The sequence below is a fragment of the Pagrus major genome, chromosome 11 (genome assembly GCF_040436345.1).
Source record: "Pagrus major chromosome 11, Pma_NU_1.0".
In the NCBI taxonomy this organism is placed as follows: Eukaryota; Metazoa; Chordata; class Actinopteri; order Spariformes; family Sparidae; genus Pagrus; species Pagrus major.
Window position 1 is genome coordinate 8097795 of NC_133225.1, and position 17274 is coordinate 8115068.

Here is a 17274-nt window from a genome sequence, read left to right on the forward strand (position 1 = left end):
CAATCAAAAATATAATCAAAAATCTTTGAACAATTAACAATTTTTTTTTTTTACCAAATGTAATCTGTACAGATAATTGTTTTTTATGTTTGATTACGTAATCCCAATTACATGCAATCTGTTCTGAGTCCACACCAACAGAAGCTCCTCTCTCCCACAGAAAACACTGCTCCTGAAACGCCTCGTCAGAAGTCCCCGCCTTTTAATTTGGTGACTTTGTGACATCACACCACGTCACTGTGTGAAACATTTGCGTAATTTATGCCTATATTCACAGTAGAACTTAAGATCATTGGAAACTGAAAACATGACAGAGCCATAGTGAGAGGTGCTGGCTCAGGCGTGTGTGAGCTGACCAATCAGAGCAGACTGGGTATTAGGGAGGAGGACCTTAAAGAGACAGGAGCTAAAACAGTGTTTCAAACAGAGGGGGTGCTGCAGCAGTATGAGAAAACTGATGTGTTTTTTGAACACTAAAGCATGTAAACCTGTTCTAGTAGTTACCCAAAATAAAATTACGATCCTGGAAATGAGCATAATATGTCTCCTTTGAGACATTAAACTCAGATCAGTGCTCTTTAGCAGGAGTGGTATTTCCACTGTGACTGATGTGTTTTTTGGCGTCCTCATACTGTTTTGGAAGGAGTCTGCCAGTCTATAAAAACATCTCACGCTGTCTCTTATGAGTTTGATTTTTATTAACTTTCATAACCTAAAATAATATCAGGAGAACAATCCATATACAGGCATTGATTGGCATAGAAATGTGCAAACACAGTTAACTGTCAGCCGATGCAAGCTCTGAACAGACACAGAGAAAGATGTCCACTTTGTATAGAGTTACAGAGGTGACGAAAATAGTAGATATAAATATACCTTGCCTTTCACTTTTCACCAGCCTGGAGTGTTTTCTACCCTTGAATTCAGAGTGAAAAGTTGTGTTTTTATACATCCTGGAAAAAAAGATGTTTGGCACCGTGTCCAAAAATAACATGCAAAGAAGTTGTGTTTGTATTGAGCCTGAAAGTGTTTTAAGGCAGTAAATATATTTATAAAACGTCATGATACAGAGAAGGTTGATTCATCGGTGAACAAAAGGCTGCTGATATAATTTACGTAAAGATTGTTGGGGCGGGGGAGTCTTTTTTTTTTTTCATACAAAAATAAAATGGACAATCTGTGACGTGTGTGACAAATACTGAAACCTTTCACAGCACCCTCTCTGGAGTGAGAGCATTTCAATTCACACGTTTTAAAATAAACCATCAAAGAAGAAGAAAAAAAAAAATCTCAAAAATGACCCACCAAAGTTTTCTGTCATCTTCACATCCCTCTATCAAGTGTTTACTTACCACATTAAACATGTCTGTTACAAAAAACCTGCCTGTTTCCGTCGCTGTCCCTTCCTGTGTCTGTTCGATCCAACCTTCTTTAAGTTCTGCTGCACCCACAAACAATCAAATCACCCATGTGTGAGCGTTCCTCTTTCCCAAACCTCATTTCTTTTGCTAAAAAAACACTAAACATACTGTTTGTAAGGCCCGGCCTTTTTCCAATATCTGTAAGCTACTCTACCTGACATTACTGAGACTGTATGATGCTCCGACTACAACCTGTAGATATCAGCACTTTGCTACACAAGCCCACATAATTAAGTCTGTGATCTCCTTCGTCAAAGCTACGATGCTTTGAGTCACTCAGTCTCTTTTCTGTCCCACTTCTACACAAAGTCGGTGCAGTGCTACGTATAGATGCAGTATTAGTCTGTGTAATTCAAATGGCACCACTTGAACATGCATAGTAATTCTATGTTTCATTTTTAAACCTGTTTTTTTAATCTTTACAGACATGAGAGGCACTTAAAAAGATGCAAAACAGAGTCAACAGTCATACAGTTCATGAAACATGAGAGAGCGTATTTATGAGCAGTCTTTCCTCGTGGTAAACACTTCAATCATTCCAGGTCCAGTTGATAAAATGAAGCATGGGGCAACAACTTGAATGGATTCTGTGATATAATGGATTGTGTCAGACTATAAAAACATATGAAAACCACGGCTGCACCCGCTCACTCTGCCCACCGACCCTTTAGTTCTGTATCTGCAGTTCAATGATAGAGTCCCTCAGGTGGACAGGGGGTATACGGGCAGCTTTCAGGGGTTTTTTTGACATCGCAATCCTCCCTGTGGTGTCTACAGGTCATCACTTTCCACCAGGCCGCCGGGCTGCAGTGGGCTGGAGTCGGGGAAGAAGGCTGCCTTCACGTCCAGCCCTCTCTCTGTCAGTGCAGCGTAGCGGCTGGTGGAGGGACGCACCTTCTTGGGCTTGGGGAGGTTGGGCTGCTGCCACTGAGCTGAGGACGAAGCAGAGGGAGAGTTTAATTTAAAGAAAAATCCATATAAGAAATGCTTGATTTAAAGGGGCACTGTGTATCTTTGGAGAAGAAATTTACAATATTAATGAGGTAATAACACAAACTCAGAAATATTTATCTTTTCCATAACTGAATAAACAAGCTGCTCTCAGAGGAAAATAAGGTCCCCAGAACACTGAAGCTGGAAAGGTGGCAGGGTCCGCCAAATATAAACAAAGTAAAACAAGTTGTGTTTTCCTTTAAGGTCAGTTTGTTTTTTCAGTTTATTTAGTTATGAAAACGAAGAGAGTTTGTTTATTTAGTTTGTTTAAGTATAAAAAAAAAAATCAGTCCATGAAAATCTTTCTCTGATCATTAAAATGTCTTCCCCAAAACTACATAGTGGACCTTTAATGAGCAGCATGTATGTGTGTGTGTGTGTGTGTGTGTGTGTGTGTTTGTGTGTGTGTGTGTGTGTGCGTGTGTGTTTTAGAGTCAACACTCACCGTGGACGTCGAGGCGAGCAGTGCTGGAGACGATGCCTGCTTCATTCTTGGCTGACACTGTGTACCAGCCAGCATCTTCTTTCATGGCCGGCTGGATGATCATGCACAGGTAGCCACAGTTGTCCTGGTGCATGCTGGGAAAGAAAATTGACTCAAATTTAAAGATCCCCTTCACATTTTTAGGTAGACAGTAAGGCATACATGAAAAATCTCCTTTTCTTGCAGAAAAAAAAGTAAAATTACCCTGTTAAAATCCTTGAAATGGCACCTACGCCTTCCAGAATATTTGAATATGCAAATATTTTAAAGTTTAAAGCTAGGGCTTTTGAAGCATTTTCATTAAATTAGTGGAAAATCTCGACATCTGGACAGCAATCAATAAAACAAATGCTCGGACAAAAAAAAGAAAAGAAAAAAAAAACTCTGTGGTTTTTGTTGGCCCGTAATAAGCAAATCCAATCAATTCATTCAGCCTATGTCAAATGATTGGACGGCTTACCTGCCTGTCTACCTACGTACCTGCCCACCAGTCTTCCCTGAGGCTAGGCGGATGTATTGCGAAAGTTTTGTAGTATTGCTAAAATTTCCCAATGCTTGAACAGTCGTTGAACAGAGTTGTTCAGCAGCTAACCCAGCAACGTTAGCTTTGTGTGCTATTGTTTTGACTGGACGGGGGCTTATTCTATCGTCCATATAAAAGTGTTATTTTGTCATTTGACACATTTTATTTACCTGATTCTGTCTGTGTTGTGAGTGAATGACTCATTCTCCCTCTTCCAGAAGATCTGTGGGTAGGGGACTCCTGCGACACGACACTCCAGTCGCACAGGATGACCCTCCGCCACACTTGTGTTCTGCAGCTTCTCCACGAACGAAGGAGCCTTGTGCATCTCTTTAGCTGTGGAAAAACAGAACGTTACTGAGTGTTTTCTTGATCCAAACTGTGCCAACATGTATCTTCTGCACACTTTGCATGTTTCTGTTTACCTGCAACAATGAGCTCCAGGTTAAAGGAGTTCTGCCCGGCTCGGTTGCTGGCGATGCAGGTGTAGATGCCCGCGTCGCGGCTGGTGACGGGCTCGATGACCAATGAGTGCACGCCGTTTTCCCTCACCAGCATCTTATGAGCGGAGTCGGGGCGGATGGTCTGTCCGTTCAGCTGCCAGATGAGGTCAGGGGTGGGCAGGCCGCTCACCTACAGGTGGTGAAACAGACGTTAAAAATCACTGAATGTGTGAACGCTTGTTTGCAATTAAGTCTGGAATAAATGAGTATATTAGCTGCATGTGTTCTGTGGGGGCGGGGAGTGTTTATTGGGAGTATGAAAACAGCAGTGTTTGCTTAATCTGTCTGTGTTGTGTTTGTCTGGAGGAGCCTGGTCGCCTTTTGTCATGGGAAATAAACTGCAGCGAGAAGAGAGCAGAGAAACCCTGCCCTCCTGGTAAATGTGCCACTGCGGGTAGGCATATGTTTGGTATTACAGGGATCAACAGCATTCACTGATAACACAAAAGAAAGCAGACTAAGCAACGATAAATCCTTCTGGAAGCAGCCCAGTACACTTTTAGAAGTCGGGACTTTTTTAAGCATGGAAAGTTTGGAAAGCCACAAATGATCTGGAAATAAATATTTGCTATAAATGTCCCTGACATTAAGGGCTCTGAAGGAATGGAGACACGACGTTTATTTCTGACAAGCGTAAAAAAAGGCAGTCTTTTTATAGTGAGTTAATTGTGGGTCTGTTTCATTTTATGACATGAACCCGTTTTCAAAGAGTTTCTAAAAAGTGCTGCAGGCTGGAAGGAAGAGCCAAGGTGACGACGAAGAAGATAAAGGCGGAAAAACAAGCCCGAGTGGTGTCAGGGGAAATGACTGTAGAAAACCTGATCCCACTTAATCCCTGAAAAATGACACCTCTGTGTTCTCCCTGTCTGCTCTGAGCCATTCATAACGCCGAGGATGTGATGAAACATCTCATCTCCGCTAGTTTTTTCACTCCCTACAGAAACTGGAACGCACAGAAATGTTTCTTTGGCAGCGCAGACAAGGAGCCTCCCTGAAAGCAATACAGACGCTGAATTAAAGGGCGGATCTGAAATGGCTTTCTCTATTACTATGATTAACATATTCTCTTTGGTGCGGGCATTTTCCTCTCCAGTCTCAGATATTTTCAACTGTCTCTCTTTCTTGTCTTTATCAAAGAACAGCAGCACGGATTGGATGCTGTGTTCACCTACAGGAGAGAAGAACAGGACGTTTCAGCAGAGGTTGGCTATTTGCTAAACTCTTCCACTAATTTAGACCGTGACCCCATTCCACTAAACTTGATGCGAGCAGATTCTGGCATAGTTCGTCCACAAAAAAGGCCTTGAAACTGCGGTTGTATATAAAAAAAGTCTTGTTCGCATTAAAGTTCATTGCTTGACATGCCATACCAGACCAAAGAACATGGTTTGTAATTTGTCTTTTCTCCTTTTAACTTTCAAAAATGTCCCTCAGTCAGCAGTACTGTCTCCAAAGACTTCTTCTATGAGTCTGTTAGACCTAGAAGTTGCATAAAGCTAATCTTAAGCACTACAAACTTCAGCAGTAAAACAATGCCAGAAGACCCTTCATGCTGATCATTAAATAATTGTTTTATATGAAAATAGTTGCAGCCACCACATAGCAACACGTTGACCTTCCTTCCCCCTTTCATCACCCTGTACACTCATGTTGGTACAGGTTGTGTTCTCAGCAATAAGAGGTGTATTTACCTTGCAGTCCATCCTGCACAGTCGGCCCTCCTGAACGATGAGGTCACCGGGTGCCTGCAGGAAGTGTGGGCGGAAGTGACGCTCCTGGATGTTATCGTTCTCATCGCCGCTGTCTCTAGACCTGGACCTGGGTCTGACAGAGAGACGCAAACACAGATTTTTATTACTTTGAATTCGTTTGTATTTCAAAAAGGTGCCATTTTAACACACACTTTTATTACTTTCATCATGAAAGACACATTTTGTGAGGGAATATCAACAAATTCCAGCTTTTAGAAGTATTTCATTTGAACAGAGCCTTACAGTTTACAATGCAAAACTCTCTTTGGAGCATGACTCTGTGTTTTTCCTGAATGAGAACACCTTTAATTTGTATATAATGAAGCTTGTTTGGATTTAAACATTTAAGAAAAAGTGTGCAATATGTGCCCACCTATCAAATTCACATGCAGCACATCATCGGAGTAACCGCTAACTGGCGCTAACTGTAGCTGCTGTTAGCAAATAAGCTCAGTTAGCGGTGCAGCTAGCAATTCATACTGGGAGCTCTGGGACCAGGGGAGTGTTAGTGTTAACATTGCTAACACTGGATTTTTGGACCAGAATGATTCAGGGCTGGTTAGCATGCTAATTTCAGTAGATATCTCTGCAAAGCAATACACAGACAATGTAATGTCTAAACTGCTATTTCTTCACAATCTGTCAAAACTTTTAGTAAATTTCTGACTGATTCAACTCAAATTATTACATATTGCCCCTTTAATGTATTGTAAGACGCTATAATGAATATAATACTCTCAGTCTTAATACAGAAACTTCTTTCCACCTTCATGGAACGCCAGCAAAGCTGACAGAGGGAGAAATCTAGTTTGGATGACGAAAACTACCAGAAAAAGTGATTAAAACTACTGACACTGTGCATGTGATATGAAATTATAGAAAAATATATATTTTTAAAAAAGTCAATCAGGTTTCCACTTGTTCACAGACAATATCTAAAAAAATTAAATGTCCTACTATTCTTGGAAAACTGCAAGGAACGTCGAATTCAAACAGTGACGACAGAGTAAAATAACAATGAAACAATCATTCCTTTCCTTTTATGGCCCAAATTGTTTGTAGTTTCATTGGTTATCTTCACAAAAATTGGCAAAAAAGTAATTTAACTGCTTGAATCATACAGTATATCCCCTCGTTCATAGACATAATATGAACTTCTGGGGCCTTATTTCCTGTTCTGACATCCTTCCACTTGCTCTTTCTTGACTCATGGGAGTCTCCCTCAACCCTTCACAGCAGGTCAGGACCCACAGATGTGACCCTGCCCTAAAACAGTGACATCACTGCTCTGTCTGCATGTCAACCGGGGAGGCAGAAGAAAGCGAGTGGGAGACACGGATTGTTATCTCGATCTCTTCTCGTGCAAAACATCTCTGAGCTCAGGGAGTGTTCATCTAGATAACAGATTACAGGTGGGGTTTTTTATGTGCTGTAAGGAGAGTCTCTGATCTTCTGTGCTTTCTTCCTGATATCTGGGCTCGGATGAATGCATGAATGCACACTGTATATACGGGGTAGTTAGAGCAATGGAAAACAGAACAGAGCAAACAGGTGTTCCCTCTCATTAACACTGAGCTTTTCTCTCCTGAACAGACGGTTTAACAAAGGAACAACTGTGATTCCGCTCGCAGCAAACATTTGCGTAAACGGCAGCTTCTTGGAACATTTTACGTCAGAATAAGAAGTGCGAGTGAGCACAGACGTCGCGCAGATGGCGATCAGATACTCCTGTTTGTCTTTCCTCCCTTGCCTCTGTCAGTCATTGAAGCCTCACCTGCGCATGTGTCCGGGTGCCGAGCGTTGGCTGCGGCCTCGCTGGTTCACAGCCTGGACCATCATCCTGCCGGTGCAGCTCACCCTGCCCTGAGAGACACAGAGAGAAAGAGAGAGAGAGGGAGCTTATGAGGTGTTGACACTTCACCACATCACTAGCAGCAGTCAGACCGGGAGGAGGAAATAAAATGTGAGTGTCAGAGCTGGAAAAAGCTGTTAGAAAGCCTGTAGCACATGAACGTTTGACCCTCACGAGGGCTTTAGTGATTTCCTGTCTCATTCAACGCCCTCTTCCTCTTCAGGCTGAAGACAGACGTGTGTGTGCTTTTTTATTCTTTTTAATGAAAAGGTGCAGAGAATTTACAATTATATTTTATCTTGTGCAGCCGTCTGCTCACCTCAGGGTTGCCTGCCATGATGGTGTAGTTGCCGTCATCATCCAGTGAGGCTGCGGCGGTGTGCAGGGAGCAGGTCCCGTCAGCATCGCGGCTGATCCTGTAGTGCTCGCTCCTCTTGGAAATCTGCTTGCCATCTTTGAACCAGTAGACCTGGGACACAAAGTAAGACAGACATGATATGATTTAATAGACATTGATAAAAGAAGGAAACATTTGCTTTAACTGTGAATTGAGCAGATGAAATTTTACATTTTTAGTTTGACACAAAAATGTGTTCTCATCTCTTCCCCTTTCCCTGCTATCCGTCTTCTTTTACTTTATTTCATCAGTTCAATCTGAAGCCTGTCATCAGCATGTCATTAACATGGACAGAGCCAGACAGCTGGCTCAGGCCAGTGTGTGTTCTTGTCGAGGGCCTCCCCTTATCACAACATGAAGCATATGTACAATATCTACACCCTCCATCATCAACATCACACATCAGCGACTCCCAAGCAAGGAAGCCAAATGCTTCAAAATCATCAACATTTATCTGATATTAATAATCTCATCCCAGGCGATGACATGCTCAGTACATGCTCCCACCTTTGGTTTGGGGTCTCCCATGACCTTGCAGGAGAAGGTGACCGGCATGCCCTCGAAGACTTTGTAGTGTTTGAGCTTCTGGTCGAAGGACGGTGCCACCCCCTTGCCGGCAGAGTCTTCATCGTGCTGCACGTCGTCGTCTGATTCCTCCACTGGAGAACGCTCCAGACGGAATTCAATCTCGCTGATGAGGCGCTGTTCGAAGCTGGACACTTTGTACTCCTGCAAACCAGAGACGGAGAGGAGATTAACAGAAAGGCTAAGACAGACATACCACATTAGGTTTGTGTGATCACGTGGCAGAGGCAAAGCAGCGTGCAGAAAGCTTTCAATAAAAACCTGTTACACGTTCATTAACCTGTCTGCATCGTCACCCAAACTACCAACTTTCTCCCAATTCTCTAATTCAGTCTGCCCAGATGAGCCACTCCTTCCTCCCACCACCTTCATCAATCTCTCATCAGTGCAGCTCTGCTGAGGCAGAGGGAACATCTGCAGAGCTGCATGGTCTGATGACACATCACACAGATAATGACAGGCCTCGGGTACAGCTGCAGAACCAGCACTTATCCTCCCAAACTCACTCCAGCAAGCACAGAAGTGGCCCATCATGATCTACTGAGGTGTTATCCTGCTGCAGCGTGTTCCATTCTCAAATCTGACAAAGTAATATTCAGTTTTCCTAATTGCTACTGAAATCTTAAATGTGGTAACATCGATGCGTGCTTTGCAGACAGAACAAAGTGCATTCTGGGTGAAACTAACGTGCTCACTTGTGTTGCAATCAAGTTTGAACATGCTTCATTATCTGAATCGATTCAAACGACCTGCATTGAACAACAACAGTCTGTAAAAAGGTGTCCACATGCTCAATCAGCTCTCTTCGGTTGTGTTTACTAGACACACCTGCCTGTGAATGGACTACACAGTCGGTATGGAGCCACAGGGCCTTTTGTGAGCCATGCGTTCCCTTATCAGCTAATTCCCAGGCTCTGCTCTGGTCAGAGTGAACAAGCTTTTAGCGTGACTTTGTGTGCACGTTTACACACGGTGACATGTTGCACAGAGTGAAGTGAAAAACCAGAAGGTGACAGAGAGAAATGAAGGTTTCAGAAACCTTTTGAGGGAAAGTTTCTCTGTCAGATGACTGTCTGTCTTCCTGTTGAGAGAAAAAGGGAGTTTTTTGTGTGTTGTTCTGTCGCTGTGCATCACACAGGGAGGGAAACACAGTTATTCTGTGTGTGTGTGTGCGCGTGCTCAATCTTACCTGCTCTCAAAACAGATAATTCAAATTCACATGCTCAAGCATAAAAATACAACATGATTATAGTTGCGTTCAGAGTCATGCAGTGCTACGGTGCCACAACCAATCAGATCACTCCTCATGCCAACAGGCTACATCACACTGGGATGGCACGGTGCTAACTCGATTTCATGCGTCAGTGTGGACATAACTTTTTTTTTGTTCTTGTGACGTTCACTACATCTGCATTGTGACCTCACTTAACTAATCAGTGTTTGCTCTCTGTTAATGCAGACACTCAGAGCCACTTTCACCTCTGACTACTGTCATTCTCTGCTGCATACTAATGTATACTATATAACTTGAAAAAACTTTACTCAATAGGTTTAATCCTCATTACTGCTGTGGATTATGTGGCCCAATTTTAAATAACAATAATCTAATTATAAATATAAGAATTCATACTTTCCTCAATAGGTGGAAATAAACCCTGATAAAGGATTAACATATTTGACCTTTTGCACAAACGACAAACACAAAAAAATGCCAGTTCATTCGTGAATGAACAACCAACACCTTGTGGAGGTGCTAGACTTCCACACAACTTTAGACTAATGACTACACAAGCCTTCAAACAGTGTTACTCCCCAGTATGTTTGTAGCAACATTGGTTTCCACCAGTTTGCATAAACAGAGCTTTTTATGGAGGGCTCTGGAGGACTTTATAGTGTTTATACCCCGCTTTCATAACTCGCTCTTCAAGTGTTTACAGGGACTGGGGCTGGGGGGTGTTCTCTAATTCAACAGTATATGAAGGAAAGCCAGCAGTCATGAGATAGGAATGACACCAGCAACGTATCAGAGGACCAAACAGAAAATAGAACTGTGATTGAGTGTCGTTTACATGCAACAGTGGGATTAAAAACAAAATAAATACTGCTGGTGTGGACATGTTGGTAGAACGCTTCCATGCCTGTATGATTTCAGGTGAGTGTGTATGCGTGTGGATTCCCCTTTCCAGGTGTGTGGATCTTAAAAAACAGCCACCGTACCTGTGTGACGGGCTCCTCCTCTGTCTCCTGTGAGTTTAAGACTGTGGCAGCGTTGTCAGCACCCAGCAGTCTGCGAGCCATCTTCTCCTCATAGGTTAACCTCTGGAAGCAGGGATTAATGGGGTCAGCTGGGGTTAGTGTGTGAGTTGCAGAAAACACACTAATACACACACCATCAGCTAGCTACTGTATCAACACTTTGTGTTAATGAGGGATGGAGAAAACATTATGAATTTATTTAAGGGGGCATGGCACAACAGCCTGTTTAAATACACGCTTATGGGAAGAAAAACTGTTAAAACTGTGTTACTGAACACACTCATAACTGCCTGCAAATACAGTTGTTTCAGTAGAGTAATAATACAACACACACACACACACACACACACACACACACACACACACCTGTTGACCATTGCTTATGCGCTCCTCTTTAAAGCGCAATTTCCTCTCCAAGTCCTGGATGACGGCGTCTTTGGATCCTTGGATGTCGTGGTCAGAAGGGGCGCGAGGTGTCCTGGTGACCGAGGACTTCCTGGGGAACGCTTTGCTGAAAGAAGCAAAAAAACAGAAACGTTTGTCAACATTAAAGTTGCTCTGTGACGCACACACGTTATCTCAATATACAACTCCCCTCGCCCCTCTCGTTCCTCTCTGGCTCTCTCACATCCCCTCTTATCTGGACGTGTCCGGCTATTGCATTCCACCGTGTGTCTTCTTATCTCTCACAACCGCAGCAGGAATGCCAGGGTGAGAGGGGGAGTGCAGCAGTGAGTGAGGGGCCGATGAAAAATGACTGGCAAAGTGTTGAAGGTGGAATGCCCTTGATGGAGGAAAAAAATAAACGAAATTTCTGCCTCTGGGACAGCCATCAGAGGAGGATTATCTCCACAACAAGAGATTTGTATCTGCTAACTCAATATGCAGAATATAAAACCAGCAACCCCTCAGTCCATAGGAGCTGTATCAGGAGGGTCACAGATCCTGACAGACGCTACATCATATACGGAAACTACAATATTGTAATCTGAATGTCCTCTGAGACCCTTCTGTATATTTTCATGCCAGTTCTTGCACCTTGAGAATACTTTGAGATCAACGTGTGTGGGTTTGAGTGTGTTTAAAAGGGCTCTGTAGTTAACGTTTCCCTGTAAACATGCTGTATAAAAATGTAAACATGTCATCTTCCATCTTGTAGACATCCTGCCTCCAGTTGTCAGTGGGTTTATCTGACAGGGAGCTCAACTCGCGGTGTATGAAGAACACATAAACCTTATGTTACCTGACAGAAACTCTAAAGAAACTGTAAAGTACTTACACAGTCCCGTTTCCTTTCGGAAGGCCCAGAGCGTTGAAAATAGGACTGCCGGGTGATGAAGGGGTGGAGGGCAACACTGAGGACAGGAAGCTAGAGGCTGGAGATGGAGGGACGGAGGAGAACGGCGAGGACATATCCGAGCAGGCTGGAGATGAGGACATTGGTGGAGGAGGAGGAGGAGGTGGAGGGGGAGGGAAGTCTTGGGCTGGGCCTGATGGAGAGGACAGGTTGCTTGAGCTGAAGAAGGGTGGAGGTGGGGGCGGGAAGGAGGGAGAGCTTGGAGACTCCACGCTGCTGGACTTGGTGAAAGGGGGCAAGGTGACCCTGCTGAAGGGCTTGTGTGAGGTGGGAGGAGACAGGGGCGAGGACAGGCTGGACCCGGAGGAGCCAGAGGACTGGGTGACATAGCCCGCCCCGCCGGGGCTCTGTGCAGCGATGAACTGCTTGGGCCGGGCGTAGTTGAAGGTGCTGGCCTGCATGGCTGCGTTACTCTCCAGCTCCTGGAAGGAGGGAGGAGGTGGTAGAGGTGGAGATGGTGGAGAAGATGGAGGCACTTCCTGAGGTGGTTGCTGAGGTGGAGGCGGGACTTCCTGGTTCTGCTGTTCCTGCTGCTGCTGCTGCCAGTTAGCTGCTTCCTGCTGCTCCAGTAGAATCTGGTCTTGCAGCTGCTTCAGCTGGGACGCGTTCCTGTGAAGCAGAGGGAAGATCATCATCAGTGACAGGTATCAGAAACTATAAACATCTTTTGTCTCTTCAGCAATTTTCATTCTTTACCAGTAACGTAAATGTCTCTGATACTGCCTAAAATGCTGGAATTGGTAGAGGAGAGTACAGAAATCTATGCACTGATCTGATACCACATAATTAATTTATTAGAAATAGGACCCGGCTACTTCCCAGCAGTGTTCTGTACACCTGTATGCAAAGAAGTAACCAATATCCAAAAACAGTATATCCGTAACATAACATCCATACAGTGCTCGTAGTATACAACTGTTAAAAAATAATAATATTGTATAGGCATGGGACGATATATACATTTCATGTCATGATTATCCTGGTCAAAAAAAAAAAAGGTCCCCCTGCATAAATAAAGGATAAATACGTGGCGGACACCTCATGTCCTTCTCCTTCTTTAGTTTGGAATCCAAAGCATTTCCACTCATTGGATTTGGATTTTTTGTTTTGTTTTGTTTAGGACACAACACCATGGTGACGAGCTTAGGACAGCACATTAACAAGCTAGACAACTTTTTTGAGTCCCTCATGTAATCTTGTAAATCTTATATTCTCCCTTTCCTAATAATGAATGTAAAGTATATTTTCTCTTAAATGATATGGTTTTGGATCAGTACTCTGTATTGTATTGGCAAAATTCAGGTATCGGACTCTTTATCAGGGAGGAGAAAATGGTTTGGGAACATCTCTATTCTTGATGGGGGAGGGGATGTCTGTAACAAAGTAACACACTTGTGAAAATGTAACAAAATCACACAGCTGTTTTCACTTTATGCATGACACCATCGCCTGCTCTCAATCCAACTGTAGTCAGACCACAACTGGCATAAATCTCCAATGCCAGATGTGAGCATAATCGATGGAGAGTTAAAACGGCAATCAAAGTGATGGGATGGCAAACACATCGAATCGTGAACACGTTTATTATAAAGCACATAAAGGATTCTGGGGGTGACTTCAGCATGTGGTCGTGAGTGTGACAGTTTTCAACAGGAACTGAGCTGTTTTTCTCTGGTCTGAAGGCGACAGCTTGTCAGGCCTGAGGTTCAGGCAAAGCAGTTTTATGTGGACAAATTGTGTGTGTGTGTGTGTGTGTGTGTGTGTGTGTGTGTGTGTGTGTGTGTGTGTGTGTGCGTGTGTGTGCCAGAGTTTGTTCTGAGAAGGAAACCACTGCACCAGCAGCACGGACTGATAGGTTATCAGCCTCTAGCCTTTAACAAAGAGTTCTTAAAAAGCCAGCCTGTTGACAATACATCAAGTATGGTAAAGGCATGAGGAGATAAGTGTAGTAGTGAGAAAATCAGCCCAGTTTAAACGGACTGGTGCAGCGCTCGGATGAGAAACAGGACCAGTGAACCACACGGCTGAGGTGTGGCTCTGAATGGCACTGTGATGAAAGAAAAACAGAAATGCAACGTTGCCTTGTCATTTTGCCAGGGATGGGTCCTGGTAATGAAGTATTGTGTTTTTTCACAGAGGTGTGGTTGTTGATTCACTGTGTTGTCATTGTGGGAAAAAGGGAGTTTTTTAAAAATTCTGTAGCGTCATCAGCCTCAAACCTAAACTTTTTACTTCCTCGTAAAATCGTTGAAACAAGCTCTACGTGCACCAGGAGGTTTTTTTTTAAGAGCACTAGCTTTGAAAACCACAAGTGAACTCTCAGAAGCTCTCCTTGAGGACCAGGAAGGCTTTGGGAAAGGTTGGAGTTTCAAACCTTTAGAGTATACAGCTATGTGTGTGAGACTGATGAGTTCTTCATAGGCAGCCTGTTCAGAATATACTGTGCATCCCAGCGGTGCATGTTGTCAGGAGTCCACCAGGACTACGTTCACGTGCCCAAATTGTTTCCAGATGTTGAATAATCAGTGGAGCCTTGCGACTATTTTTCATCTGTGAGAATGCAGAGAAAGCCCCCCACCTCTTCACTCTCCCCTCGTATACATTTGCAACAACACAAGTGGATATTTCACAAAAGTGACAGTTGTAGCATCGCGTAACAAATCTGCTACACGCTCCAACAGCAACATGACTGATTAGTCTGTCCTAGCCAGTTATTTTGGTCATATGCTCTCCTCCAGAGAGGACTTCACATGCCCAAATAAATAGTCGTTAATTCAAAAGCCTCCATTGCGATCATTCCAGCACATCACAACCTGGTTCTCTCCTTCACTGACCGCGAGAGCACAAGATCGATTCAATGTGTGCCCCTCCTCCCTGTATACATTTTCTTCTTTACATTCTCCAAACATCTCCTGTTCAGCCCTCCACCAAAAGAGTGCTTTTACAGGAATAGTTTGGCAGCTCGTGAGGCTCGCGGCGCTCTGCAGCGGTTTGATTCCTTTTTTGGCTGTGTTCTTGGAGCGTCGGGGAGAAGCACCCTGCCCGTCTGCTCCAGCAGAGAGGAAACACACTTCATTTCCTCGCAGCCTCATCCCTCTGAAGCCCGACACACGGCTTTACTGCCTCAGCATGAGGGGACCTCAAAGACCTTCACAGCCTTCACCTATGTTTTTGACAAAAGAGATAAGCCTTGTAGCAAGAAAAACACCTCTGTTCAACAGCTATGTTTTTGACAGGGGTATATGTATATAAATGTGTAGAGGAGGAGGCAGAGTGGATGTTATCTAGCTGTAACTGACATCACCCCTTTGCCTTAAAAGGTGCTTTCTATATAAAGCAACTACGACTAAACAAGCACCTTCATTCATTACAACGCCAAACTGCTGTGTGGCCATCTTTCATTGTATCATAACATGCTTTCTCTCTCACTCTCTTAGTATGGTCAAGAATCTGTGCAGTATGTGTTAATACACAATCAAGTCATCCATCTGCATTAAAATTAGCTTTATTCAAATGTTTCTAATTTTGTCAGATTAGTTTCGCCTCTTGTTTAGCCATTTGGCATGCCTCATAATAAAATGAAAAGGTCAGCTTGTATAATTTGCAGCTGCATGAATAGTTTTATGGCCCACTCAAGCATTTACATCAAGGGAAGGACGGAGGGTCATCCAGACTGTGTGACCCTGCAGCCTCCAGCTCTGATCGTCCAGACCGCCTCGACCACAAAGTGCAGGACGAGGCCGCTGTACTCGCACCGTGTCCTGTCTTTTCATCCCAGCTGTGCCCTGCTGTAAAACCTGACCTGCACCTTGTGTAAACCATTATAAGGCATCTACAAACGGCTCCAGGAGCAGAACAGACCTCCATCTCTCTCCCTCTCTTATTCTTTGTCTGAATTAGGAGGGAAGTGTTCCTCTGTGGCCATGCCAACGGTTCTGTGTTTTGCTGTTCTAGTCTGGGCCAACTGGCTCTGGCTGCTGAAGGGAAAACGCTCCAGCTCCTCTGTCTGTCATTCTGCAACACACAGTTACTCTTATGTCTCTCTTTTTTCGCCCTGATTTTGGTGGTATAAATAGCCAGAGCAGTTTTGTCTTCTTTTCATCCTGAGAAATACTTTCCTTGGGCTGAATCCTGTCTGTAAATTCTCTAATGGGTGATCTGGTCTGGAGTAACTTTGTCTCTCCAGTTTCTACATGAAAAAGCTCAATAAACAGATCCAGGAACAGCTGAACAGTAACTTAATTGAAAGTGTGTTTTACAGCCCAATGATGTATCAGAGGCGTGCCAGACACAGTGAGTCTTCACCAGCAGCATCTTGCTTTAATAAAAGTAGACCTCAACATCTTAAATGGCCGTGTTTACTCTGTGCCGCTTGGTTTGTGCTTCCTGAACAATAACGACCCGGGCTGCGTGAGAAACTCATCCACTGTTCCACATCGGAGCATGCTGGGAGCTATCCGCGCATTTTTCTGAGGCTCATCTCCTAAGATGAGACGGAGCCGCTTTATTAGACTCAGCCAGCTGATGACAAGAAGCACACCAGGGGGGGAGAACAGGAAGTAGCCCAGTGTACATGGCCAGTAATGAGGGGTTTCCTTCTGTAAACAACAACATGAGGGGAACTAAGGACGTGCCTGTTCTGGATTCTGGAGGTGTTTAGAAACAGAAAAAGTGAGGTGAAAAGATGCATAAAACAAGGAATCTTCGAGGCTGTGCTGCAAGAGGAACAAGGGAAAAGCTTAAGTGGGTGTTATTGCTACTTTCAGGCTATTAAAGGCCCATTGTGAGTTTGCATTACACTTATGTGTGTTTGTTACTGCAAACACCTGTGGCTTAGTAACAGCGTGACCTTGCCATTTGTAAATGATTGATATCCGACTTGTCAAATTGAGCTCCGGTATCACGCCTAAAACACAAACACAGCTTTGGAAACCCTTCCTGAGATCATTACACACACACACACACACACACACATACACACACATACACACACACACCCTAACCTAAACCTAACCTCACCCCAACCTTATACGAAGTCTTCGCCCTAATATGTAATCATTTAACTTACGGGGACTTGTTTGGTCCCCATAAGGAAAATGGGTCCCCATGATGTCAGTGTACAAACAGATTTATGTCCCCACAACATGAGTAA

General features: G+C 43.8%; 1 protein-coding gene across 3 annotated transcripts in view; it reads right to left on the minus strand.

Annotated features, from left to right (window-relative positions):
• Positions 1-676: 676 nt before the first annotated feature.
• palld (palladin, cytoskeletal associated protein) overlaps positions 677-17274 on the minus strand; it is a 56606-nt gene continuing 40008 nt past the window's right edge. For 2 of the 3 annotated variants that reach the window (XM_073477241.1, XM_073477242.1), the window contains 12 exons: positions 12045-12731; positions 11132-11276; positions 10727-10828; positions 9549-9590; positions 8432-8653; positions 7847-7996; positions 7450-7538; positions 5616-5748; positions 3847-4054; positions 3592-3757; positions 2860-2993; positions 677-2353 (listed from right to left, as the gene is read on the minus strand). In XM_073477241.1, the coding sequence (XP_073333342.1) occupies positions 2193-2353; positions 2860-2993; positions 3592-3757; positions 3847-4054; positions 5616-5748; positions 7450-7538; positions 7847-7996; positions 8432-8653; positions 9549-9590; positions 10727-10828; positions 11132-11276; positions 12045-12731 (2239 nt within the window). In that variant the 3' untranslated portion in view covers positions 677-2192. The remainder of the gene's footprint in view (positions 2354-2859; positions 2994-3591; positions 3758-3846; positions 4055-5615; positions 5749-7449; positions 7539-7846; positions 7997-8431; positions 8654-9548; positions 9591-10726; positions 10829-11131; positions 11277-12044; positions 12732-17274) is intronic. The other variant, XM_073477243.1, reaches the window with a different exon arrangement.